Consider the following 24,356-nt stretch of genomic DNA (forward strand, 5'->3'; position numbering starts at 1 on the left):
CACCCAGTGTGTGGCGCAGCACTGAAATAAAGATGTATCTGCTCTTATAACCTTACGTGGATAGAGAATTTGAGAGTTTGATTCCGCAAAGCAGCAGTTCAGAATCCTCTCTTGCCAACCTGACGTGCTGGATTTTGAGCTTATGAAGTGTGCTCCATCTTCCTAAGGTGTTCCCTTCTGCTTTAAAGGAGAAGGGCCGCAAGGTGGTATTTCTCTTGTGGCTTGCAGCTGCACCCCTTGGCACAGACCTCGAATGCTGTTTCCATGTGGCAGACTATTTTGCAGACTGTGGGTGTCCCAAATTCAGACTTCTATTCCTCTAGTCTGAGAAACATTTTATTTGGAGGAGGAAAGAAGAACATTTGAGTGTTAACACAGCAAGGTGAATGAGGACCCCACTGAAAGGTAGAAAAGGGGCCCCATAAGAAAAAGTAAAAGGCAGAAAGAAGGTTTCACAGTAACTGAAAATAGGGGGGGATAGAGGAGGATAGTTAGAGATAATTTATAGAAGCAGGAATGTAGAGCTCGTTAGAGAAGGGGGGACAGCAGACACTGGATCTGAGATAGTGAGGGGGATGGAGGCCATGCTGATAAGGTTTGAGAACAACCCAGAGACATCTGGCAGTAAGGTGATTAGATGTCCACAGAGCAAGACGAAACTAGTTTGGGGGATGCCCCTCCTTCTCTGTCGGGAGTTTATGGCGAGGAAGGTCAGAAGCCTTCCCGAAAAAGACAACAAATTCTTCAACCCACGACCCACTACGCACGCGCAACAGGGGAGGGCCTGCATGCTTTTGGGGTATAATGAATATGCATCTGAATTCCGGGAAACTACTGATTATGTATTAGTTCGTCCTATATTTGCAGCACAATTTTTCCAGATGGTGTGCAAGCTTGGAGGAATTATCCCCCTTGCACCAGGGCTTTTGCACAACTGCCAATAAAACATACCTCCTCTATATCCTTACAGGCCATAGGGTTTGATTTTCCACACATCAGTTTGGCAACCCAGATGGGACCCGCTGTTTGGCTGCAGGACCGGCTGAGAAAGGGGATGCCTTTGGTGCATCCCGAGATTTCTCAGAAGGACTCCCTTTCATCATCCAATCACTGTGGGAGGAGACAAGGACCATCAGCGGACTAGGTATGTGATTGGGAAAGGGGACCTGTAAGTCATACACGAGGAAGAGAGCTTTTTGCTCCCCCTTAGGCTGGGTTGGTTGGTGACAGGATATAGGGGGTATTCTGTCAAAAGGTTGCCTGGGCTCTCCTTGCTGTGATAGCAGGAGATTTGGGTTTGCATGCTCTTTTACCTTCTATTGTTATATTCGGTACCGTGTATTTGAACTATTGTACTATTGTACTAGTACCACCAAATATCTTCTAAGGAATTCTGAACTTGGTTAAGACAGGTCTTGTATGTCCTGAGTGAATCTGGTATGAGTGAGACATAGCAAAGCTACAGGGCGAGAGTGGAGTCCTGACCCGCGCTTCCGTTCTCTCGCGAGGGAAACAGCCGGGGATGGATGAAGTGAAAGTTTGTCTTTATCTTTTTATCTGTTGATGATTGTCTTGTTAACTGTTGTTATTATCTTGGTAGTTGTAAAATACCTAAGTGGATTGGGAAAGGGAAAACCTTGCCAGAAGGGGGGTTTGGTTTGCCGATATTGTAGAAACAGCCGTGGTTTAAGTGTGATTAGAGTAAGATGGGGGGAGTGCAGGGAAAAGAAATACTGAGGAAATCTCCTTTGGGATGTACATTAGCACATTGGAAAGATATAGCTGGGGAACTAGGAGGAACTCTGAATAAGAGTAATGGATCTAAAGGATGCATTTTTCTGTCTACCTTTGAGGCCTTAAAGTCAATTGCTATTTGCATTTGAATGGGAAAATCCCAAATCAGGAAGGAGAACACAACTTACATGGACAGTGCTTCCCCAAGGGTTCAAGAACAGCCCAACAATCTTTGGGAATCAGCCAGCCACAGATTTGGAACAGTAGGAGTGACCCACAGAAAAAGGAGTTCTATTGCAATATGTAGATGGTCTTTTAATAGCTACAAAAACAAAAGAAACATGCATAACTTGGACAGTAAGCTTGCTTAATTTGGGGGGACTTAATGGATATCGAGTTTTCCCACAGAAAGCCCAGGTGGCCAAACAATGAGTAGTCTATTTAGGCTATGAAATCACCGCCAGACAAAGGATACTTGGGACAGCAAGAAAAGAAGTTATCTGTCAGACTCCTGAGCCACGAATAGCTGCAGAATTATGCACATTCCTGGGAATGACAGGCTGGTGTCGGCTTTGGATTCATAACTACGGACTACCAGTAAAACCGCTCTTCACACTCTTAAAAACTAACCCCAACATCCTCACATGGGATGGGGAAACCAGCAGAGCCTTTAAACAGCTAAAACATGAACTTATGCAGGCTCCCACTTTGGGGTTGCCAGATACAACGAAACCTTTCTGCTTATTTTCATATGAGAAACGGAATAGCTTTAGGGGTTCTAGCCCAAAACCTGGGGCCCTATCGTAGGGCAGTAGCATATTTCTCCAAACAGTTGGACAAAGTAAGCAAAGGATGGCCTCCCTGCCTGAGAGCAGTGGCTGCACTATATTAAATATCCAGGAAGCGCATAAATTTACTCTGGGCCAGAAAATTATGGTATTCATATCACATACAGTTTCAGCGGTGCTGGAGGTGAAAGGGGAACACTGGCTTTCACCACAAAGGTTCCTTAAATATCAAGTTATTCTGGTGGAACAAGACGATGTAGAGATAGTAGTAACCAATATTATCAACCTAGCATCATTCCTCAGTGGGACCTCAGGAGAACCTGTGACACATGACTGTCTAGAAACCATCGAAGCAGTGTATTCCAGCCGACCGGACCTGAAGGAAGAACCTCTAGAGGAGAGGCCGCAAGGTGGTATTTCTCTTGTGGCTTGCAGCTGCACCCCTTGGCACAGACCTCGAATGCTGTTTCCATGTGGCAGACTATTTTGCAGACTGTGGGTGTCCCAAATTCAGACTTCTATTCCTCTAGTCTGAGAAACATTTTATTTGGAGGAGGAAAGAAGAACATTTGAGTGTTAACACAGCAAGGTGAATGAGGACCCCACTGAAAGGTAGAAAAGGGGCCCCATAAGAAAAAGTAAAAGGCAGAAAGAAGGTTTCACAGTAACTGAAAATAGGGGGGGATAGAGGAGGATAGTTAGAGATAATTTATAGAAGCAGGAATGTAGAGCTCGTTAGAGAAGGGGGGACAGCAGACACTGGATCTGAGATAGTGAGGGGGATGGAGGCCATGCTGATAAGGTTTGAGAACAACCCAGAGACATCTGGCAGTAAGGTGATTAGATGTCCACAGAGCAAGACGAAACTAGTTTGGGGGATGCCCCTCCTTCTCTGTCGGGAGTTTATGGCGAGGAAGGTCAGAAGCCTTCCCGAAAAAGACAACAAATTCTTCAACCCACGACCCACTACGCACGCGCAACAGGGGAGGGCCTGCATGCTTTTGGGGTATAATGAATATGCATCTGAATTCCGGGAAACTACTGATTATGTATTAGTTCGTCCTATATTTGCAGCACAATTTTTCCAGATGGTGTGCAAGCTTGGAGGAATTATCCCCCTTGCACCAGGGCTTTTGCACAACTGCCAATAAAACATACCTCCTCTATATCCTTACAGGCCATAGGGTTTGATTTTCCACACATCAGTTTGGCAACCCAGATGGGACCCGCTGTTTGGCTGCAGGACCGGCTGAGAAAGGGGATGCCTTTGGTGCATCCCGAGATTTCTCAGAAGGACTCCCTTTCATCATCCAATCACTGTGGGAGGAGACAAGGACCATCAGCGGACTAGGTATGTGATTGGGAAAGGGGACCTGTAAGTCATACACGAGGAAGAGAGCTTTTTGCTCCCCCTTAGGCTGGGTTGGTTGGTGACAGGATATAGGGGGTATTCTGTCAAAAGGTTGCCTGGGCTCTCCTTGCTGTGATAGCAGGAGATTTGGGTTTGCATGCTCTTTTACCTTCTATTGTTATATTCGGTACCGTGTATTTGAACTATTGTACTATTGTACTAGTACCACCAAATATCTTCTAAGGAATTCTGAACTTGGTTAAGACAGGTCTTGTATGTCCTGAGTGAATCTGGTATGAGTGAGACATAGCAAAGCTACAGGGCGAGAGTGGAGTCCTGACCCGCGCTTCCGTTCTCTCGCGAGGGAAACAGCCGGGGATGGATGAAGTGAAAGTTTGTCTTTATCTTTTTATCTGTTGATGATTGTCTTGTTAACTGTTGTTATTATCTTGGTAGTTGTAAAATACCTAAGTGGATTGGGAAAGGGAAAACCTTGCCAGAAGGGGGGTTTGGTTTGCCGATATTGTAGAAACAGCCGTGGTTTAAGTGTGATTAGAGTAAGATGGGGGGAGTGCAGGGAAAAGAAATACTGAGGAAATCTCCTTTGGGATGTACATTAGCACATTGGAAAGATATAGCTGGGGAACTAGGAGGAACTCTGAATAAGAGTAATGGATCTAAAGGATGCATTTTTCTGTCTACCTTTGAGGCCTTAAAGTCAATTGCTATTTGCATTTGAATGGGAAAATCCCAAATCAGGAAGGAGAACACAACTTACATGGACAGTGCTTCCCCAAGGGTTCAAGAACAGCCCAACAATCTTTGGGAATCAGCCAGCCACAGATTTGGAACAGTAGGAGTGACCCACAGAAAAAGGAGTTCTATTGCAATATGTAGATGGTCTTTTAATAGCTACAAAAACAAAAGAAACATGCATAACTTGGACAGTAAGCTTGCTTAATTTGGGGGGACTTAATGGATATCGAGTTTTCCCACAGAAAGCCCAGGTGGCCAAACAATGAGTAGTCTATTTAGGCTATGAAATCACCGCCAGACAAAGGATACTTGGGACAGCAAGAAAAGAAGTTATCTGTCAGACTCCTGAGCCACGAATAGCTGCAGAATTATGCACATTCCTGGGAATGACAGGCTGGTGTCGGCTTTGGATTCATAACTACGGACTACCAGTAAAACCGCTCTTCACACTCTTAAAAACTAACCCCAACATCCTCACATGGGATGGGGAAACCAGCAGAGCCTTTAAACAGCTAAAACATGAACTTATGCAGGCTCCCACTTTGGGGTTGCCAGATACAACGAAACCTTTCTGCTTATTTTCATATGAGAAACGGAATAGCTTTAGGGGTTCTAGCCCAAAACCTGGGGCCCTATCGTAGGGCAGTAGCATATTTCTCCAAACAGTTGGACAAAGTAAGCAAAGGATGGCCTCCCTGCCTGAGAGCAGTGGCTGCACTATATTAAATATCCAGGAAGCGCATAAATTTACTCTGGGCCAGAAAATTATGGTATTCATATCACATACAGTTTCAGCGGTGCTGGAGGTGAAAGGGGAACACTGGCTTTCACCACAAAGGTTCCTTAAATATCAAGTTATTCTGGTGGAACAAGACGATGTAGAGATAGTAGTAACCAATATTATCAACCTAGCATCATTCCTCAGTGGGACCTCAGGAGAACCTGTGACACATGACTGTCTAGAAACCATCAAAGCAGTGTATTCCAGCCGACCGGACCTGAAGGAAGAACCTCTAGAGGAGAGGCCGCAAGGTGGTATTTCTCTTGTGGCTTGCAGCTGCACCCCTTGGCACAGACCTCGAATGCTGTTTCCATGTGGCAGACTATTTTGCAGACTGTGGGTGTCCCAAATTCAGACTTCTATTCCTCTAGTCTGAGAAACATTTTATTTGGAGGAGGAAAGAAGAACATTTGAGTGTTAACACAGCAAGGTGAATGAGGACCCCACTGAAAGGTAGAAAAGGGGCCCCATAAGAAAAAGTAAAAGGCAGAAAGAAGGTTTCACAGTAACTGAAAATAGGGGGGGATAGAGGAGGATAGTTAGAGATAATTTATAGAAGCAGGAATGTAGAGCTCGTTAGAGAAGGGGGGACAGCAGACACTGGATCTGAGATAGTGAGGGGGATGGAGGCCATGCTGATAAGGTTTGAGAACAACCCAGAGACATCTGGCAGTAAGCTGATTAGATGTCCACAGAGCAAGACGAAACTAGTTTGGGGGATGCCCCTCCTTCTCTGTCGGGAGTTTATGGCGAGGAAGGTCAGAAGCCTTCCCGAAAAAGACAACAAATTCTTCAACCCACGACCCACTACGCACGCGCAACAGGGGAGGGCCTGCATGCTTTTGGGGTATAATGAATATGCATCTGAATTCCGGGAAACTACTGATTATGTATTAGTTCGTCCTATATTTGCAGCACAATTTTTCCAGATGGTGTGCAAGCTTGGAGGAATTATCCCCCTTGCACCAGGGCTTTTGCACAACTGCCAATAAAACATACCTCCTCTATATCCTTACAGGCCATAGGGTTTGATTTTCCACACATCAGTTTGGCAACCCAGATGGGACCCGCTGTTTGGCTGCAGGACCGGCTGAGAAAGGGGATGCCTTTGGTGCATCCCGAGATTTCTCAGAAGGACTCCCTTTCATCATCCAATCACTGTGGGAGGAGACAAGGACCATCAGCGGACTAGGTATGTGATTGGGAAAGGGGACCTGTAAGTCATACACGAGGAAGAGAGCTTTTTGCTCCCCCTTAGGCTGGGTTGGTTGGTGACAGGATATAGGCGGTATTCTGTCAAAAGGTTGCCTGGGCTCTCCTTGCTGTGATAGCAGGAGATTTGGGTTTGCATGCTCTTTTACCTTCTATTGTTATATTCGGTACCGTGTATTTGAACTATTGTACTATTGTACTAGTACCACCAAATATCTTCTAAGGAATTCTGAACTTGGTTAAGACAGGTCTTGTATGTCCTGAGTGAATCTGGTATGAGTGAGACATAGCAAAGCTACAGGGCGAGAGTGGAGTCCTGACCCGCGCTTCCGTTCTCTCGCGAGGGAAACAGCCGGGGATGGATGAAGTGAAAGTTTGTCTTTATCTTTTTATCTGTTGATGATTGTCTTGTTAACTGTTGTTATTATCTTGGTAGTTGTAAAATACCTAAGTGGATTGGGAAAGGGAAAACCTTGCCAGAAGGGGGGTTTGGTTTGCCGATATTGTAGAAACAGCCGTGGTTTAAGTGTGATTAGAGTAAGATGGGGGGAGTGCAGGGAAAAGAAATACTGAGGAAATCTCCTTTGGGATGTACATTAGCACATTGGAAAGATATAGCTGGGGAACTAGGAGGAACTCTGAATAAGAGTAATGGATCTAAAGGATGCATTTTTCTGTCTACCTTTGAGGCCTTAAAGTCAATTGCTATTTGCATTTGAATGGGAAAATCCCAAATCAGGAAGGAGAACACAACTTACATGGACAGTGCTTCCCCAAGGGTTCAAGAACAGCCCAACAATCTTTGGGAATCAGCCAGCCACAGATTTGGAACAGTAGGAGTGACCCACAGAAAAAGGAGTTCTATTGCAATATGTAGATGGTCTTTTAATAGCTACAAAAACAAAAGAAACATGCATAACTTGGACAGTAAGCTTGCTTAATTTGGGGGGACTTAATGGATATCGAGTTTTCCCACAGAAAGCCCAGGTGGCCAAACAATGAGTAGTCTATTTAGGCTATGAAATCACCGCCAGACAAAGGATACTTGGGACAGCAAGAAAAGAAGTTATCTGTCAGACTCCTGAGCCACGAATAGCTGCAGAATTATGCACATTCCTGGGAATGACAGGCTGGTGTCGGCTTTGGATTCATAACTACGGACTACCAGTAAAACCGCTCTTCACACTCTTAAAAACTAACCCCAACATCCTCACATGGGATGGGGAAACCAGCAGAGCCTTTAAACAGCTAAAACATGAACTTATGCAGGCTCCCACTTTGGGGTTGCCAGATACAACGAAACCTTTCTGCTTATTTTCATATGAGAAACGGAATAGCTTTAGGGGTTCTAGCCCAAAACCTGGGGCCCTATCGTAGGGCAGTAGCATATTTCTCCAAACAGTTGGACAAAGTAAGCAAAGGATGGCCTCCCTGCCTGAGAGCAGTGGCTGCACTATATTAAATATCCAGGAAGCGCATAAATTTACTCTGGGCCAGAAAATTATGGTATTCATATCACATACAGTTTCAGCGGTGCTGGAGGTGAAAGGGGAACACTGGCTTTCACCACAAAGGTTCCTTAAATATCAAGTTATTCTGGTGGAACAAGACGATGTAGAGATAGTAGTAACCAATATTATCAACCTAGCATCATTCCTCAGTGGGACCTCAGGAGAACCTGTGACACATGACTGTCTAGAAACCATCGAAGCAGTGTATTCCAGCCGACCGGACCTGAAGGAAGAACCTCTAGAGGAGAGGCCGCAAGGTGGTATTTCTCTTGTGGCTTGCAGCTGCACCCCTTGGCACAGACCTCGAATGCTGTTTCCATGTGGCAGACTATTTTGCAGACTGTGGGTGTCCCAAATTCAGACTTCTATTCCTCTAGTCTGAGAAACATTTTATTTGGAGGAGGAAAGAAGAACATTTGAGTGTTAACACAGCAAGGTGAATGAGGACCCCACTGAAAGGTAGAAAAGGGGCCCCATAAGAAAAAGTAAAAGGCAGAAAGAAGGTTTCACAGTAACTGAAAATAGGGGGGGATAGAGGAGGATAGTTAGAGATAATTTATAGAAGCAGGAATGTAGAGCTCGTTAGAGAAGGGGGGACAGCAGACACTGGATCTGAGATAGTGAGGGGGATGGAGGCCATGCTGATAAGGTTTGAGAACAACCCAGAGACATCTGGCAGTAAGGTGATTAGATGTCCACAGAGCAAGACGAAACTAGTTTGGGGGATGCCCCTCCTTCTCTGTCGGGAGTTTATGGCGAGGAAGGTCAGAAGCCTTCCCGAAAAAGACAACAAATTCTTCAACCCACGACCCACTACGCACGCGCAACAGGGGAGGGCCTGCATGCTTTTGGGGTATAATGAATATGCATCTGAATTCCGGGAAACTACTGATTATGTATTAGTTCGTCCTATATTTGCAGCACAATTTTTCCAGATGGTGTGCAAGCTTGGAGGAATTATCCCCCTTGCACCAGGGCTTTTGCACAACTGCCAATAAAACATACCTCCTCTATATCCTTACAGGCCATAGGGTTTGATTTTCCACACATCAGTTTGGCAACCCAGATGGGACCCGCTGTTTGGCTGCAGGACCGGCTGAGAAAGGGGATGCCTTTGGTGCATCCCGAGATTTCTCAGAAGGACTCCCTTTCATCATCCAATCACTGTGGGAGGAGACAAGGACCATCAGCGGACTAGGTATGTGATTGGGAAAGGGGACCTGTAAGTCATACACGAGGAAGAGAGCTTTTTGCTCCCCCTTAGGCTGGGTTGGTTGGTGACAGGATATAGGGGGTATTCTGTCAAAAGGTTGCCTGGGCTCTCCTTGCTGTGATAGCAGGAGATTTGGGTTTGCATGCTCTTTTACCTTCTATTGTTATATTCGGTACCGTGTATTTGAACTATTGTACTATTGTACTAGTACCACCAAATATCTTCTAAGGAATTCTGAACTTGGTTAAGACAGGTCTTGTATGTCCTGAGTGAATCTGGTATGAGTGAGACATAGCAAAGCTACAGGGCGAGAGTGGAGTCCTGACCCGCGCTTCCGTTCTCTCGCGAGGGAAACAGCCGGGGATGGATGAAGTGAAAGTTTGTCTTTATCTTTTTATCTGTTGATGATTGTCTTGTTAACTGTTGTTATTATCTTGGTAGTTGTAAAATACCTAAGTGGATTGGGAAAGGGAAAACCTTGCCAGAAGGGGGGTTTGGTTTGCCGATATTGTAGAAACAGCCGTGGTTTAAGTGTGATTAGAGTAAGATGGGGGGAGTGCAGGGAAAAGAAATACTGAGGAAATCTCCTTTGGGATGTACATTAGCACATTGGAAAGATATAGCTGGGGAACTAGGAGGAACTCTGAATAAGAGTAATGGATCTAAAGGATGCATTTTTCTGTCTACCTTTGAGGCCTTAAAGTCAATTGCTATTTGCATTTGAATGGGAAAATCCCAAATCAGGAAGGAGAACACAACTTACATGGACAGTGCTTCCCCAAGGGTTCAAGAACAGCCCAACAATCTTTGGGAATCAGCCAGCCACAGATTTGGAACAGTAGGAGTGACCCACAGAAAAAGGAGTTCTATTGCAATATGTAGATGGTCTTTTAATAGCTACAAAAACAAAAGAAACATGCATAACTTGGACAGTAAGCTTGCTTAATTTGGGGGGACTTAATGGATATCGAGTTTTCCCACAGAAAGCCCAGGTGGCCAAACAATGAGTAGTCTATTTAGGCTATGAAATCACCGCCAGACAAAGGATACTTGGGACAGCAAGAAAAGAAGTTATCTGTCAGACTCCTGAGCCACGAATAGCTGCAGAATTATGCACATTCCTGGGAATGACAGGCTGGTGTCGGCTTTGGATTCATAACTACGGACTACCAGTAAAACCGCTCTTCACACTCTTAAAAACTAACCCCAACATCCTCACATGGGATGGGGAAACCAGCAGAGCCTTTAAACAGCTAAAACATGAACTTATGCAGGCTCCCACTTTGGGGTTGCCAGATACAACGAAACCTTTCTGCTTATTTTCATATGAGAAACGGAATAGCTTTAGGGGTTCTAGCCCAAAACCTGGGGCCCTATCGTAGGGCAGTAGCATATTTCTCCAAACAGTTGGACAAAGTAAGCAAAGGATGGCCTCCCTGCCTGAGAGCAGTGGCTGCACTATATTAAATATCCAGGAAGCGCATAAATTTACTCTGGGCCAGAAAATTATGGTATTCATATCACATACAGTTTCAGCGGTGCTGGAGGTGAAAGGGGAACACTGGCTTTCACCACAAAGGTTCCTTAAATATCAAGTTATTCTGGTGGAACAAGACGATGTAGAGATAGTAGTAACCAATATTATCAACCTAGCATCATTCCTCAGTGGGACCTCAGGAGAACCTGTGACACATGACTGTCTAGAAACCATCGAAGCAGTGTATTCCAGCCGACCGGACCTGAAGGAAGAACCTCTAGAGGAGAGGCCGCAAGGTGGTATTTCTCTTGTGGCTTGCAGCTGCACCCCTTGGCACAGACCTCGAATGCTGTTTCCATGTGGCAGACTATTTTGCAGACTGTGGGTGTCCCAAATTCAGACTTCTATTCCTCTAGTCTGAGAAACATTTTATTTGGAGGAGGAAAGAAGAACATTTGAGTGTTAACACAGCAAGGTGAATGAGGACCCCACTGAAAGGTAGAAAAGGGGCCCCATAAGAAAAAGTAAAAGGCAGAAAGAAGGTTTCACAGTAACTGAAAATAGGGGGGGATAGAGGAGGATAGTTAGAGATAATTTATAGAAGCAGGAATGTAGAGCTCGTTAGAGAAGGGGGGACAGCAGACACTGGATCTGAGATAGTGAGGGGGATGGAGGCCATGCTGATAAGGTTTGAGAACAACCCAGAGACATCTGGCAGTAAGGTGATTAGATGTCCACAGAGCAAGACGAAACTAGTTTGGGGGATGCCCCTCCTTCTCTGTCGGGAGTTTATGGCGAGGAAGGTCAGAAGCCTTCCCGAAAAAGACAACAAATTCTTCAACCCACAACCCACTACGCACGCGCAACAGGGGAGGGCCTGCATGCTTTTGGGGTATAATGAATATGCATCTGAATTCCGGGAAACTACTGATTATGTATTAGTTCGTCCTATATTTGCAGCACAATTTTTCCAGATGGTGTGCAAGCTTGGAGGAATTATCCCCCTTGCACCAGGGCTTTTGCACAACTGCCAATAAAACATACCTCCTCTATATCCTTACAGGCCATAGGGTTTGATTTTCCGCACGTCACCAGAAGGAAACTTGGTGCTGTTGAAGCCCTGACCAGTGACAAGGTCGGAGGTAATGCCGGCCGGCAGGTGTGGCCAACAATTGAGGTGAGGAGGGAATGAAACACGATGGCTGAGCTGACGGCAGAGAGCTTCTGGGAAAAGCTTGGTGCCAGCTCTGAATTTGGTCCGATGACCTTCTTGTGTGCGGATGTCCAGCCCCGCTTTGCGGAGCAGCCTACGTTCCGCGATGCGCCTGGTAGGCCTGGGGCTCGGAGCAGGCCAGGCGGAACCCAGTGTGCTTTGCTCTCATTGGTCCGGTGCAGTTCCTCCCGCCCCCGGCCTCTCATTGGTCCGGTGCAGCGCCGTCCCGCCCCCGGATTCGCATTGGCCAGCGGCAGCGCCACCGGCTCCGATTGGCTGAGATGCAGCGCGCGGGAGAGGCCGTTGGCCCCGAGCTCGGAGCCGCTGGGGTCTCCTCTAAGCCCCACTCAGCACCGCCCTCCCCGGAGCTCTGCCCCTGACCCCTCCCCCACCTCCCGAGTAGATCCCTGAGGGCTCTCCGTTCCCCCCCCTCCCGTCCTCTTCGCCCCCTGCTGCCCCTGGAGTTGCACTCGGGCTTCAGGCCGTACGTGCGGGCTGCGTTGCCATGGCAACACCGCGCACTCCCCCCATGCGTCGCGCGCAGCCGTCCCCGCGACGGCGGCGCATGCGTGACGGCGTCCCCATGGCGACAGCGCCTGAGCGCGCACGCGCCGTCCCCGCCGAGAGACGTCATCACGCTGCGACCCGGGGAGTCGGCCGTGCGGAAGTCGTGCCGTGTCCCGCACCGCTCCGACGCCGCCTCGGCTCCTCCAGGTGGGTGTTGGGGAGCACCGCGGCGGGGGCTGAGTTAAGGGGGTTGGGGGCCGCGTGCGGCTCTGACTCGGCCCCGCGGGGTCTCTGCGGTGCTCGGGGCTTCCGCTCGGCGGGGGCGGCTGCCCTGCGTCTCGCCGCCTCCCCCACCCCGTGTCTTTCGCTGCCCTCCCCCCCTCTCCCGCTGCCGCTGATCGCCCACACCCCCCAGTTCCTCTGTGTCACTCCCGGGTATACGCCCTCTCCCTGTTCCCCCCCTCCATTTCCTCCATTCTGATCACTGTAGTCCTTTTCCACCCCTCCCCTCTGTGCCTCCCCCATTCTGACTCCCAGGGTCCCCCAGTCTGTCCCCTCCCCCCCCGGCCCCTCATCCCTTCCCAGTGCCCTGTTCTGATCCCTAGTGTCCCCCCCTGCCCACATGTCTCCCATTCTGTCCCGTAGGGTCCCCCCCCCCCTTTTCCCAGTCCCCTCTATCTGACCCCCAGAATCCCCTCTCCTCCTCCCAAGTGCCCCCACTCAATTTCCCCCATTCTGATCCCTAGAGTCTCCTACCATGCCCCATTCCCCTCTATTTGACCCCCAGGGTCCTTGTCCCCCCTTCTCCCTCCACCTCCTCACCCCTTTTTTGACCCCTAGAGTCCCTTGTACCCCCCCCCCCCATGCGCTCCTCCATCTGACCCCTGGAGTCAGTTCCCCCATTTTGACTTCCAATCCCCCCATAACTGGACACCTTTTCTGCCCCATAGAAGTCCCCCACAACCCCTGGCTTTCCTCTCCCCCTCCCCCGTCTGCCCCCAGATGTCCTTTCTGCCTTGTAGAGACTGTGTTCACCTCTTTCCCCAACACAACCCACTGAGTTCCCCCCCAGACTCTCATTCAACATTGAGACCCTGTTCCCCCCTTCCCCCACTGTCCCCCTAAAGTCTCCTCCAACCTCTTTTCCACAGCATGGAAGCCTCATTAACCCCTTGTTTCCTCCCACCACCTCCCCTATTCACCCCTGGAGTCATGCAGAAAAATGTGAAAATGTCCTAGAGGGGTTTGGGGCATCCAGTTGGTCCCCAGGTGGGTCCAGGAGGTCCTTGGAATCATTTAGAAGGGTCTGGGGATGTCCTGGAGGGGTCTTGGGGGTGTCCAGGGGGTCCCCAGAGGTTCCTGGACTACTCTAGAGGTCTCCAGTGGGGATTCTGAGGACAACCTCACATAGTGACACGTTCTCGCTCTGCTTTGTCCCCTTGGGATCGCCCCCAAAAATGTCTGTTTGTATTAAAATAAATACTAGGTCAATTTTATTGTCACCGTAACTGTGGAACCTGGAGCCGTACCAACGTACCTCGAGAGCCCCATCAGCGTCCTCCAGCTCCTGGATTCTGTCACCCTGGCTGTCCATGAGTGTCCCACTCTGTCTCCCCTGCCATGGTGGCACAAGTGCAGCGCAGTGCCATCCTCTTTGAAGAGGTGACGAGGAGGGGTACAGGGAGGGGGGCTGGGGACAGTCGGGGACATGTGGGGTCTGGCATGGGTGGGTGTGACATGGGGTCTCTGGTGTCACCATCGTTGGGTGTTACCTTCACCGGATGCCATTGGGTGTCACTGAGTGTCAGTGTCTTCTGGTGTCACCGTCACTCAAGTGTCACCGTGACTCACAGTCCACCCCCACAGACCACATTGTTCCCAGGGGGCGGGGGTGACACCCCTTACTTTTGTAACTAGGATTTATTTTTTTGATAATGGGGGATTGGGGGATGCCCCCCACACACCCCCATGTAAATAATAAAGGGCAGAGGAGCAGCTGTGGGGCTCCACATCTCACATTGGAGGGGGATCTTTGGGGACAAAGGTCACTGCAGCATCCTGGCCCCATAGCCCCTCTGGCCCCATAACCAATAGAGCCCCATCTCATAGCCATCCCATCCCATACCCATCAGATCCACCCCATAGCCATCCCATATCCATATCCCATGACTTTGTCCCATTCCGTATCCCATCCTATATCCATAGCCCATCCCATATCCATCAGATCCACCCCCTAGCCTTCGCACCACCCCCTGTCTCTCATTGGTCCGGTGCAGCTCCGTCCCGCCCCTGGGGAGGGCTGTGGGGGGGCAGGGGGCTACGGAAGGCTGTTGGGATATAGGGAGGCACACGGGGCTAGAGTGGGCTGTGCTAGGGGATTGGGGTATATGGGGCTCTAGGGGTGGGTCTAGGGGGATTTGGGGCAATAGAGGGCTGTGAGGAGCTTATGGGGGGATACAGTGCCATAGGGAGCATTGGGGGGGTTTGGGAAGGGGCTCCAGAGGCCGGGTGGGGCTGGGGGAGGATATACGAGAATGTGGTTGTACAGATGTCTGCAGGGGGCAAATAGGTGGGCTAGAAGGGGATATAGAACCATAGACTCACCAAGGTTGGAAAAGGCCTAAAAGATCATCCAGCCCAACCGTTCACCTATTATCAATAGCTCCTACTAAACCATGTCCCTCAACACCACATCCAGTCTTTCCTTGAACACCCCCAGGGTCGGCGACTCCACCACCTCCCTGGGCAGTCCATTCCAGTGCCTGACCACCCTTTCTGAAAAGTAATACTTCCTAATGTCCAGCTTGAATCTCCCCTGCCGTAGCTTGAAACCATTCCCTCTGCTCCTATCACTAATGACACGAGAGAAGAGGCCGACCCCCAGCTCACTACAAGCTCCCTTCAGGAAGTTATAGAGAGCAATGAGGTCTCCCCTGAGCCTCCTCTTCTCCAGGCTGAACGTTCCCAGCTCCTTCAGCCTTTCCTCATATGGCCTGTGTTCCAGACCCCTCACCAGCTTTGTTGCCCTCCTCTGAACACGTTCCAGGGCCTCAATGTCTTTCTTGCAGTGAGGGGCCCAAACCTGGACACAGTACTCGAGGTGCGGCCTCACCAGTGCTGAGTACAGGGGGAACAATCACCTCTCTACTCCTGCTGGCAACACTGTTTCTGATGCAAGCCAGTATGCTGTTGGCCCTCTTGGCCACCTGGCCACACTGTGGGCTCATGTTCAGCTGAGCATCAGTCAGTACCCCCAGGTCCATTTCCTCTACGCAGTCCTCCAGCCACTCTGCCCCAAGCCTGTAGCGTCGCCTGGGGTTGTTGTAGCCAAAGTGCAGGACCCGGCCTTTGGTCTTGTTGAACCTCATCCCATTGGCTTCAGCCCAGCTCCCCAGCCTGTCCAGATCCCTCTGTATGGCCTCGCTACCCCCAGGCAGATCCACACTTCCAGCCAATTTGGTGTCATCTGCAAACTTACTGAGGGTGCACTCAATGCCGTCATCCAGGTCATCAAGAAAGTTCTTGAAGAAGGCAGGCCCCAGCACCGACCCCTGGGGAACACCACTCGTGACCGGTCGCCAGCTGGATTTAACTCCATTGACCACCACTCTCTGAGCCCAGCCCTCCAGCCAGCTCCTCACCCAGCCCAGAGTGTAGCCATCCAAGCCTCGGGCTGCAGCTTCTGCAGGAGAATACTGTGGGAGGCAGTGTCAAAGGCTTTGCTGAAGTCTAGGTAGACCACATCAACAGCCTTTCCCTCATCCACCAGATGGGCCACTAGATCATAGAAGGAGATCAGGTTGGTCAAACAGGACCTGTCCTTCATGAACCCATGCTGGCTAGGCCTGATCCCCCGCTCATCCCGCACATGCCACATGATCTCCCTCAAGACAATCTGCTCCATGTGGGGCTAGAGGGAGCAGGGCGATGGGTGTGATATGGAGAAACAGGCACGATAGGGGTCTGTGGAGGGGTGTAGGTGGGACATAGGGAGATGTGAGGTTATAGAAGTCCGTAGGGGAGCTCTAGGGGGCTTGCGTAGGCTATAGTAAAGTATAGGGGAATATGGGGCTACGGGGAGGCTATAGGGTAATGTGGGGAGAGGAGGCCCACGTAAGAAGAGGAGGCCCAGATACAGAAACGATAAGGGGGATAAAGGGGGGCCAACAGATGGATATAAAGTAACTTCAGGGGGCTGAAAGAAAAAGTAATAAAATAAGAAGTAAGATAAGATAAAAGAATAAAAAAGAAAAACCAACCAAGAAACAAACAAGTGACAAAAAAGAAACGGGGAGGGTTGTAAGGAAAATAGAAAGAAAGAGGAAAGGAAGAATAAAAAGTAAAAAGCAATGCATGTAAATGTAGAGAAAACAAGTAGGAAAGCTAACCATAGCACAGCAAAGCAAAGCAAGGCAAAGAGTGAAAAATTGCAACCTTGCAGGAATGGAGGAATGTGGGAAGAGCTGAGCCCTTGCTTGCCACGGGAGCAACGCGGAAGGAGAAGAAGCTGGGCCCAAAGGTAAGAGGGGTTTGGTCCTTTGGGTTGTGGGCTTGAAGCAGACCTGCCCAGGAGGAGCTGTGGGTAGCTCCAGGCCACCTTGCTGTCTCCCCAAGAGATGAGGGCTGTGGGCTAGGTTAAAGGGGGGTAAAGGAAAACCTATGATCAAAATCAGACAAAAAAAGACAGAAAAAGAAAAAAGAGAAAAAAATGAGGAATAAAGAGAGAAAAAAAAGATTACATGAGAAAAAGAGGGAAAAAAAAAGAAAGAATAAACAAGAAAGAATAAAGAAAAGAAAAAAGGATGAAAACATGGAAAAAAGAAAAAAAGGAAAAAGAAAGAAACAAAATAGAGAAAAAAATATATAATAAAAATAAGAAAAAAAAAGTTGAAAACAGAAAAAAATGAAAAAAGAGCAAAAAACGAAATTAATGGAAAAAAAGAGCAAAAAGAAGAATGAAATAGAAAAAAATAAAAGCAGAAAGAAAAGAAGAGCTAGAAAATAATATATGAAAAGAGAAGAAAGGCAAAGAGAATAGAAGAAAAAAGCCAAGTAAAAAGTGAAGAGTAAGAGCTAAGAAAAGAATGGCTGGCAAGAAATATGGAAAGAGCAATGCATAGCATTGCAAAGGAAAGCAAGGCAAGAGGAGCAGCAAAAGGCAGGAGAATCCAGAAGAGTTCAGTGAAGAGCAGGAAAGGTAAGTTTGGCATAAGGCAAGGGGGAAGGGGAGGGGAAAAGGAGAGAAGAGGGGGAAGGGGAGGGGAGGGGAAGTGAAGGAAGGGAGGAGAGGGGAGGTAGGAGAAAATGAGAGGTAGGGCTGTGGGGTGGGGAGGGTTAAAGGGGAAATGTCACTGAAGAACCGGTTTTGGCATTACAAGAGAAAAGTGAATCTCTTGATTTGCACACAGCAGTAAAAACAACACTGAAGTGATTTTCTTTCTCCTTTGACAGCATCTCTGTGTCTTTAATGTCCCTTCCCAGCCGAGCCATTCCAGCGTTCCCCATTTCCGTGCCATCCATGCGACAAGCAGCGGTCTCCTGCTGCTCCGGATGCCTGGGAATCCTCCCCCAGCACAGCAGCGCACACAGCAAGCCCAGGGGGAAGCTGGCCCTGGTGGCGGAACAGATGTGCATCATGGGGACGTGGGGTCACAACGCCCCGCCTGGTGCCGTGAGCTCACAATGCTCAGCGTGTGCCCCAGGCGTTCTGTGCCACCCAGCAGCACTCGCTGTGGCTGCAGCGGTGGTGGTGGCAGCATGGCACGAGTGTGGGGGGCCACGGCCCCCGCCCGCCTTGCTCTCCTCCTCCTCCTGACGGCCGCGTGTTCCCAGGAGACTTGTGCCGCTCCGTGGCGAGCGCCAGCAGCAGGTGGGTGGGCAGAGATGGGGCCAAAATCAAGTGGCGGCGAGGGCGAGAGCTCCAGGCTCTTGTCCCCGTGTGCCGCGCTGCCCTGGGGCTGCCTTCCGTGGGGGTGTTGGGATGGGGGGGACGGGCAGCACCACAGGAGCCGGGCGAGGGCATGTGGAAGCAGTGCTCTGCAGGGCTGGCTCCAGCCGTGCAGGGCCGTGGCTCTGCTGCTGGCTGAGCACGCTCTTCGGACGGGGCTGACCTAGTGGGAGCTCAGAAGATGTGTGCTGGGAAAAGCGGGAGCATTTCTGCTCCGGCTTCCCGATGCTCCCCGTAGATGAATCCTGGCTCCCAGCAGAGACCCCCGGCCGGAGCCCAGATGGCTTCAGGTGTCTTTTCTTGGTGTGCTCTTCCACGCGGTCCCGGAGGGGTGTTGCACGTGGCCTGGAGAGCTTCGGAGAGCTGCCGATGCCAGGCTCCAGATCACCCTGTAGCTTTGGCAGTCACGGCCTGAGTCTGCCATCCATTAGCTGAGCCCTCCCCCATCACTGAGGGAGGAGATCACAACATGCCATGGGAACATCCCTCTTCTGTTCTTGCATCTAGATGATGGTGCTCCGTATCCAGATGATTGGGTGATGACTGCTTTTGTGCCTCAGGGGGAACCCAGAGGTAAGTTGTGCCTGCTTCCTTGAAGGCAGAAAAGTGAGCGCTGTCATAGATTATTTGGGTAGTCAGGAAACTCCAGGGGTTTTTCAAGTCTCTTTGTGCCTCGAAGGCTGTACACAGATCAGTCCTGAGTATTTCTTTATTTGGAGAGTTGTCACATATCTGTGGGAAGGCAGCCCTTGCCACTCTTTGGAGGAGAGAACCTGTCCGTTTGCCTTCTGGGCCGTGTCATTCCCCAACCTGCCGTCAGTCCTTGCAGGTCACTGCAGAAAAAAATAACCAGGCCCCCAGGTGCAGTGGAAGCTGTCCTCACCTGTGTCTGATCACATTTGTGCCTGCAGGCCCTGTTGGTGGATTACCAGAAGGGAGTCCTGTTCCTGAGCCTGGGCTGGATGCCAGAGGTAAGTCACCAGCCTTCATCTCACGCTCTCTGCTCATATGTGGTTGTGGTAGTTCAGGAAGGGTTCAGCTTTTCACTGCCTGGTGATTTCTACTCCACGAGAAGCCTGGGTAGTCACTGTTTCTTGGGTGCTGCGTGCTCCCAGTGTCCTGCTGGCTTTGTCTCTGTACATCAGAGATCCATCCGGTAAGAAAACCCAAATGTTCTTCCACGCTGTCTCTGAGGATTGTTTCACATGGCACGGAGAGAGTATCCAGAAAGCTGCTGAGTGCCAGCCAACTGCTCACCCGGCACCTCTGCAACTTGCGTAACTCTGTAATGCAGCTGTGTAGATTGCAGCGTGATGGAAAGTTCTCCTCATCCTTTGGGTGCAGAAGTGCCTCCAGGGAAGGCTGGGCAAAAACCCTTGGCTGCCTCCTGTGCTGGAGCCCCACAGGTGTCCCCGGGTGGCTCTTGTCTTTATTGACTTCACCAAAAAGACCATTCAGTTCAGTACTTTGTCTGAAATGTATTTTCATGCTTTCTATTAAGGTCCTGAGGAATGGAAAGAGGCATCAAAAACTGGAAAATATCCGCAGAGGCTCTCTCATGTCCTGAAGAAAATGATGAAGGAGAAGGCAGCACATGGTGGGTGTCTTTCTGTCTGTTCTCTGAAAGACGCGCGAAGCTGAGTTTCTAGGTAGATACATGGAGAAGGTGTAGCATGCACAGCAGGAAAGGATGGATCAGAGCCCTGCGGTGGTGACGCCTCTGTGTCTGAACTGGCTTGTAGCATCATCTTGTAACTTGCCAGAATCGCACAAGGTGCACCGTGAATAAGAAGCCTGCCTGCAACCTGCTGGTCTCCCAGCAGGACAGGTCTTGCTGTCTGTGCTCGCAAACTGGAAAGTGTGCAGCACTTCAGTTTGTCTCACAGAACGGCATGCAGTTTGGACTAGGAATGAAGCGCACCACAAAAAGCCCAGGCTTCGTTCCTAAACTTGACTGCTGTGCCTAGAGAACCGGTGCCTCCCGAAGATACCATCTTCCTGGTGAGAAGCAGTTACTTACAGCCCCGCTCTCTTCCCTCCTTTCTAAAGAGACAGACAGAGAGCCTGTGCACAGGGATGCATTTCAGCAAGGCAGCCGTCGCACACTGCACGTCCCTGCAGGGGAAGCAGAGGCCAAGCACACAACTGGCGCTCCAGGTAAAGCCCCTCGTCGAGCTCCTCGCTCATAGAGCTCCGTGGCCGTGGTTAGAGGTTGCTCCCCTCTCATCACACCCAGCTCCCAGGGACTTAGGAACTTTGTCCTTTTGGGAACAAGGCCAGGGGAAGCACATTCAGCAGATGAGGAGAGGAAATAGGACCCTCCAACGTATCTCCCTGCCACAGTCCCTGCATTCCAGAGTTTGGTGTGCCTCCCTTGAGGCGCCTGGCACACCAGCAGCCTGGAGCAGGATCCCTCCTGCAAGCTGAGGTCCAGAGGGATGCTCTGACTCATAGATGGGGCAGTGGCACAGAGGGAGCCTCCCGTCCTGCCTCCTCTTTGCCTGCACCGTGCTGAGACTTGGCCTTTCTCTCGTTCTTCACAGAGCTGTCAGAGCCCGGGAAAGCCCAACACAACTGGATCTATGGTTTTTTTCTGAAGAATCCAGGTAAGCAATGATCAGGCAGGAGTTCGTAAGGCGGAGAAAAGTAGGAGCGTGCAAGTTGTGCCCATGCCGGGGGAAAGGCAAAAAGGGAGAGGCAGGTTCAGGTGCCTGCGGAGAGGGCCTGACTCTGCCCCCGAGGAGTGGGTTCTGAGTGGGAGGGGGGAGCTCAGGGCAGCACTCCCTGCCCGACACAGCAATTGTTCTTGTCCATGTCACTCATAGCAGCACTTGGTTAAACAGATCCACGCGCTCTCCTTCTGCTCTAATGAGATTTGCTTAGTCAGACAACGTGCCCCAAAGGGTCACAGTGTGCCTGCCTGCAGCAGCACTGCCCAGCCTCACGAGGCGAGGGTGGGCGAGTGCAAAATAAGTCTTAGAGCACGATGGAGAAGTAGGAGCAATCCCATGGCCCAGGAAGGTCTGGACCGTGGCAGAGCCAGAGTATAAACAAAGCTGAGAGGCAAAAGAGCCTCCAGAGTGCGTTGCTGTGCAGCGCCTCTGGGAGTTCCCTTTGCTTCCCCTGGAATCAGGGAAAGCATTGCAGCCTGGGGATTTTCCCTTGTTCCAGGAGGCCAACAAAATGAAAAAGAGCATGTTGTGGCAATGTCAGAGCTCCTGCGAGCTTGCCGCTATGGCACAAGACACAGCAACGACCACTTTATTCCTCCAGGTGTGGATGGTGAAGGACGTGCAAACGCTGAGCAAGTTAAAGATGCACAGAAGTTGTACCTGGAACTTGCCGCATCTGTCCCGGTTTCCCTATTGCTAACGATGATTCTGTGCTGTCTTCTTTTCTGGTGGTGCAGGAAGAGAAAGCAGTGAGTTGTTGTTCACCCCCACCCTCATCCAGCCCAACTCTTTACTGTAGGGCTGCCGTGAGCCAGGAGGCATTTCTAGTGAAAGCAGCTTCGGCCCATTCTTCCTGCTGGGCCCAAGACAGGCTGGGAGCCGAGGGCGGCTCTTTGCCATTGAGGAAGGAGAGCAGGGGCTCTCCTGTGCCCTCAGCACGTTCCTCTCTCCGCAGGCGCCTGGCTGCAGCTGATGAAGCGCAGGACGATAGCAGCAGCTCCAGCTCGCAGTCAGACGAACAGTCTGCTGACGTCGAGTGGCCCGACAGGCAGAGCCATCGCCAACCACCTGTGCGGAAACAACCTGCCTGCCTGCCGCAGGGCAGCACCAGAGCGGCCCCTGCCAGGCTGGACAGCCGCCGGGCTCAGCTACCCCCACCTCGGCCCCCGCGGCCCACCGGCCTGGGCTCCGCATCCCGGGGGATGAGCGACAGGCCCAGCGACCCCCGGCCCCAGCGGGCATTGACGCCGCCCCCCCGTCCTCCTCCACCATCCTTCAAGGGGCAGAAGGAACCCGCCCGGGGCGGAGGCTTGCGGTCATCGGCCGGCACCCAAACAATTGCTCCCTGGCAGATGAGCGACAGGCCCAGCAGCCCCCGGTCCCAGCGGGCATCGACACCGCCCCCCCGTCCCCCACCACCATCCTTCAGGGGACGGGAGCGGTCCCCTCAGCGTGTCGGCTCGGGGGCATCGTCCGGCACCCAGACAGCCGCTGCCTCGGGGAAGCCTGAGAGGCCCGGCAGCCCCCAGCCCCCCCCAGCACCACCTCTGCCCTCCCCCTCCTCTCCGCCATCCTTTAGGAGGTGGGAGCAACCCCCCCAGGATGGCAGCTCGGGGGCATCATCAGACACCTGGAAAACCACAGCCACGGGGAAACAGTCCAGGTCCAGCAGCCCCCAGCCCCCCCTGGCACCACCTCTGCCCTCCCCTCCACCATCGGTCAGGGAATGGAAGCGATCCCCGCAGAGTGCAGACTCGGGGAAACTGTCCAACAGGACAGCTGCTGCCTGGGGGAAGCGCCACCGGCCCGGCAGCCCCCGGCCTTGCCAGGCACGGTCACCACCTTCCCGTTCCCCTCCACGATCCTTCAGGGGACGGGAGTGGCCCCCTCAGGCACCCCGACTGCCTTCCCCCTCTTCTCCAGCATCCCTTAGGAGGTGGGAGCAGCCCCCCCAGGGTGGCAGCTCGGGTGCATCATCAGACACCTGGAAAACCGCTGCCACGGGGAAACAGACCAGGCCCAGCAGCCCCCAGCCCCCCCCAGCACCACCTCTGCCTTCCCCCTCCCCTCCACCATCGGTCAGAGGATGGCAGAAATCCCCGCAGAGTGCAGACTCGGGGAAACTGTCCGACAGGACAGCTGCTGCCTGGGGGAAGCGCCACCGGCCCGGCAGCCCCCCGCCTTGCCAGGCACGGTCACCACCTTCCCGTTCCCCTCCACGATCCTTCAGGGGATGGGAGTTGCCTCCTCAGGCACCCCCACTGCCCTCCTCCTTCCCTGCACCATCTTTCAAAGGACGGCCGTGGCTGCCCCAGCATGACAGGCCTGGCCGCCCCAGGTCCCCCCAGACCTCCCCGCTGCCCTCCCCCTCCTCCCCACCATCTTTTAGGAGGTGGGAGCAGCACCCCCAGGGTCTTGGCCTGGGGCAGTTATCCAGCAGACCTGCAACTGCTGCCTGGAGGAAGCGTGAGCGGTCCAGCAGCCCACAGTCTCCCTGGGTACCATCCTCCCCGTCCCCTCAGCCATCTTTCAGGCGGTGGGAGTGGCTCCCCAGGAATGTCAACTCAGGGGCTTCCTCAGAAAACTGGAATTCCACTGCCAGGGGGAAACAGACCTGGTCCAGCAGCCCTCAGCAGCCCCAAGCACGGCATCTGCCCTACCGCTCCTCTCCGCTATCCATCAGGAGGTGGGAGCAGCCCCAGCACGTGGGTTTGCAGACACCATCTGACATCCACACATCCACTGCTGGCATCAAACGGAGTTTTCCGGGCTCTGCTGTACCATTAAATAGAAAGTAGTGGCTTTGGGACACCATCTAACATCTACAGAACCACTGCTGTCATGTACCAGAGCTTACCCGGCTCCACAGTACCAATAAACAGAAAATAACGCCACAGCTGTCCACGTACTGTTGTCATGTCATTACCTGACCCACTGCCAGACCTTGTGTGTCCCTTGGCGTTGACAGACAGCGATAATACGAGTGGGAAAGGCACTCAAGGAGTGGAAATTGAGGTAGATGTATAGAGGAAATCCCTCCCCCAGAGGCAGCGAGGCCCTGGCCCGGGCTGCCCAGAGGCTGTGGGTGCCCTACGTCCCGTCTCGGGCAGGGGACAAGGGTGGCAGTTCATTTATGCCAAAGCGCCAGCGCTTCTGTGTGAGCTTTACCGGACAGCAGGCGCCGTCCTGCTCTG

At 51.4% G+C, this 24,356-nt stretch overlaps 1 protein-coding gene across 1 annotated transcript; it reads left to right on the forward strand.

The window, feature by feature from the left end:
* The first annotated feature begins 202 nt into the window (after positions 1–202).
* On the forward strand, positions 203–24,356 carry LOC149911817 (uncharacterized). The gene is made up of 11 exons (XM_090133292.1): positions 203–12,750; positions 14,030–14,205; positions 16,985–17,062; positions 17,995–18,412; positions 18,998–19,063; positions 19,402–19,461; positions 19,992–20,087; positions 20,540–20,647; positions 21,034–21,096; positions 21,764–21,911; positions 22,118–24,356. The coding sequence occupies exons 2-11, from the start codon at positions 14,164–14,166 to the stop codon at positions 23,958–23,960; spliced, it is 2,922 nt and encodes a 973-aa protein (XP_089989418.1). The 5' UTR covers positions 203–12,750; positions 14,030–14,163; the 3' UTR covers positions 23,961–24,356.

The sequence above is a fragment of the Phasianus colchicus genome, unplaced genomic scaffold (genome assembly GCF_987193195.1).
Source record: "Phasianus colchicus unplaced genomic scaffold, bPhaCol1.hap1.1 HAP1_SCAFFOLD_56, whole genome shotgun sequence".
NCBI lineage: Eukaryota > Metazoa > Chordata > Aves > Galliformes > Phasianidae > Phasianus > Phasianus colchicus.